Source organism: Pollicipes pollicipes, unplaced genomic scaffold (assembly GCF_011947565.3).
Source record: "Pollicipes pollicipes isolate AB1234 unplaced genomic scaffold, Ppol_2.1 Scaffold_4295;HRSCAF=5057_pilon_pilon_pilon, whole genome shotgun sequence".
NCBI lineage: Eukaryota > Metazoa > Arthropoda > Thecostraca > Pollicipedomorpha > Pollicipedidae > Pollicipes > Pollicipes pollicipes.
In genome coordinates this window covers 19,806,028-19,809,743 of record NW_023596461.1, presented here as the reverse complement: position 1 = coordinate 19,809,743, position 3,716 = coordinate 19,806,028, and the positions used below count along the sequence as shown (strand labels likewise).

At 53.4% G+C, this 3,716-nt stretch overlaps 1 protein-coding gene across 1 annotated transcript in view; it reads right to left on the bottom strand.

The window, feature by feature from the left end:
* The window catches only part of LOC119097267 (agrin), a gene marked incomplete in the record, with an annotated part of 155,057 nt that extends 151,948 nt beyond the window's left edge, over positions 1 to 3,109 (bottom strand). Inside the window, 1 exon segment of the mRNA XM_037220316.1 lies at positions 2,609 to 3,109. Coding sequence (XP_037076211.1) covers positions 2,609 to 3,059 — 451 coding nt within the window.
* Positions 3,110 to 3,716: the final 607 nt, after the last annotated feature.

Genomic DNA, 3,716 nt, shown 5'->3' with positions numbered 1-3,716 from the left:
GAGAGGAAGAGGAAGACGGCCTGATAGTCTGGGTGTACTCCACCCCGCCAGACGCCATCGAGGTCAGGCTGCCGCCCGCCCGGCCACCGGCACGCCTCCTTCATCTGCAGGAACGCAGAAGGGCGTCCGCTCTAGCGGTATTACGCAGCGTCAGGACTAGGGATCCAATCGAAAAGGGCCGGGAGCGACACAATGCGTCGTTACTTTAATTGAGCTTCCTGGTAGGATGATTAGCAACGAATGGAAGGCTGTTTTGCACTCTACGCATTGCTATATTCATTCTCTTATAAGCAGTGTCATCATCGAATCATCCGTGGCCAGCCAAACAGCCGTAAATCTTTGTTATTTCCAACAGATATAACAGGAAAAGTAGGTGCCATTAAGATAACCAAGCCACCTTTATACATGTGAGATACGCTGACATATCACATGTCTGAAGAAAGTAGGCAAACATGAACTAGTACAGAGCTAACATCCATGGAACGGCAGAATGCAGCACAGTATGCGTGGTCTCGGCCGCACCAGCTGTCATGGAAATTAGCACAGCTTCAACACGCTGATGAGTCATAGGGGCATAACAGTTACCATTGAGAACTGCCACCATTTGGCGTATTTCGGATCTGTGACATGCTTGCCCTTGGCACGTTAACGATGTCATACGCCTTTGAGCACTCTTCATGCGCGCTCTCATCGCATGGCTTGATTTACTGCAAGGAACTTTCAATGGATGCTTTGCTACGTCATCTGCGTGATTTACCATATCTACACTCTTCATGCGTGCTGTCATCGGATGGCATGCCCTCCCAACTCTATGCTTTGAGCAGCCATACCATATAAAGTAAAGAGAGCGGGGCATAGCTTTTGTTCGAGACGGTGGTGACCTGCTTGGACTTGACTTGACAACAGATTCCTCCACCAACAGGTTTTGGCTACGCTGTGAGGTGTTCTGACACTGAGCAGGCTCTGGAGAAAGCCAGGCGGGTCGCGCCATTGCGTGGCATGCATTTAGTGGACGGAGGTTAGCATTGTCTGGCCTGACAAAGACAGCTGTCGCTGCTGGGAGTCCTAAGCTTAACATGCCGTCACCGTCTTCATTAGCTGAAACCTCATTCAATATACCAGCAACAACCACAGCACGCACAACGGCACATTTAATCTTAAAAACAGAGGCTGCGTGTGTTTAAATGGCTGTTCTACAAAACGCACCGCCATGCGAATTCTGACGTTTACGGCGTGTGTGTGAATAACAAAAGAGAACGTTACGCTACTACAATCGGTTTTGTAAGTATATGATGTATATCAAGTACGTAATGACATCCTAGACGTTGCGCGCCGCGGGCATTTGAGTGATATCGCTGAAAGGCATTGGTGGGGCAGCGTAGCTGGCGTTTTAGGTAATCTCGTGACGCACTACCTGGAGTTGACGGACATTGCAAACCCAGTGAAGCCACTGACATCAGCTGTTCAGGACACCAGCTGTTCGCCTGGTAGGGACGCCCGCGAGTAGTTGTCGGTGTCGGTCAGTTAGAGTGAGGTGCGTCCCACTTCATTTTGGAGATGGGCCAGCAAGTGACCACTCTTGTTTGTCGTCTTGTTTTATTTATCAGAGCAGGCACTAAGGAAAACTGCGATTGGCTGAAAGGGGACACAAGAGTACAGTGTGCAGAAGTGTGCATACCTGACATCATGCCATACTTAGCCAGATGACGGAAGACATCATAGTACCAAACGCCCAGTACCCGCTCACCGTCGAATGTCCTGAACTGCAGCGCATCTGGCCCACATCACGGTGCATCTGCCGCGCCCGCATGCATCACAACCGGCTCTGTCTGCCGTGACGGACGGCCTGTCACACTGTGACGGACGGGCCGTCACGGCGTGACACGCCTCTGCCGGTCAGCGGCGCGTGCTGCCACGAAAGCACCGCATCTAATGCATTTATCGCGTTCAGATAATCCTAATCGTCAAGCGCCGTCACCTCCAATCACTTAACGTGCGGTTGGCAAGGCATCTGCCAGACTAGAATGCGTCGGCCCAAAATAGACGGATGGGTTTTGACTGGAGATCTGTGGCGCCGCTGGCAACTCCAGTCGGTGCCAAACTGAGGTTCTGGGGAGGCGCGACACTCAGGTGCTCATGTCACGTCACTTCGTGTGCTAAGTGACGTCACTTCACCCGAGATTACTGGAGACCAGACGGCGCTCGTTCTCAGTGACAACAAACTGGTCTTAGGTCATTGGGGCTCACTGAGTCCTGAGTGCGTCACAGTACCCAAACAAAGACCTTATAGCACACTTAATGCACGGTGCTCGTGCAGTACCTGGGTTGAGATTGCTGCAGGGCACGCAGCGCACGGTGTGTTCGTATGCGACAATACCTGGCCCGAAGTTTTGTAGAGCACACAGTGCACGATGTGCCCAATGGACTTGAGCTGAGTTTACAGTAGAGTACACGAGGCACGGGGTGTTCTTGTGCAACAGCAGCGAACCCAAGGCTTTGAGGAGCACACAGTGCACGGTGCATGTGACAGCACCTGACCGTCGAGAACCATTCTTTTTCACACACGTCATGCGAGATGGAGACGAGGATGCGAGCCACATCGACGAACCTGAATACTGTCGGGAGGTTTTTAAATTGCTTGCCGAGACTCGGGCTGTAGAGAGAAGTCGGAAGTCCACGTGGTCTGTGATGTTTTGATCCGGTGGCTGCTCATGACGCTTCATGAAGAATATTCGTGTATCCCGCAGTCTCAGTCGCGAGTTGCATACACCGATCTGATAGAACCCTTCCACCACCATCTGGGGTCGGCTGACCTGACCTGAGATGACCCGCTTGACCTCCACCAGGCCCAGACGTTTGACCGGAAAATGAACCCGAGGCACCTGGATAGGATAGAAAGCCAGTACCTTGCCCGTGATCACTACTGGACGAGTACTTGTGCTTGGGGACGCCTGACATCTGTTCCCTCGTCTGGCCTGCGTCAGTTTGGGGCCGGTCAAACACAACGTCATCATAAGGAGAAACCAGCGTACCCCAGCCATCTCAGAAGTCTTCCACATCGATGTGCAGTCCGCGTTGAAAATCAATCACCTGCTCAAGTCTTCCAGCCGTTTTTCCGAACGGCCTCCAGTAACCAGTGATCCTTCTGGGAGTTCGACAAACGAACACACACCGCTCACACACCACCTCGCTCGTCCGCCCAGCGCAGCACGACCATTTGGCAGCTGTGTGTGACACCTTTCGCGAGGTGTCCACATCACTCCACCAGGCTGTGGCCGTCCGTCACCGACCGTCAGCGTTCCTGGGACCAGTCCAGACCTGGCGACGCTGTCCCGCTCACAGGTCTGGAACACGGCGTGTGGAGGGCGCCACGTCCGTCCGCCGGTCCCGACGGGCGGCTACTGAACGGCCGTCCAAGCCAAACACCGGCCCATCTGGATCCCGCCGACCTCATGAGATGGGAGGAGAAACCCGGGGGTGGAGCCACGGGGTAGTGGGAGGGAGAGGACGGGAGGTGGAAAAGCAGAGCAGACCCAAAGCAGACCAGAGCAGCGGAATGTGCATAGGAGGGGAGGCATAGAGAGAGAGAGAGAGAGAGAGAGAGAGAGAGAGAGAGAGAGAGAGAGGGGGAAGGAAGAATGCTAGAAATCACAGCAGTGAAGTCCTGAAATAGTATTGCAGCGAAGACAATAGGACGTCGAGTTGGTGCATAAATA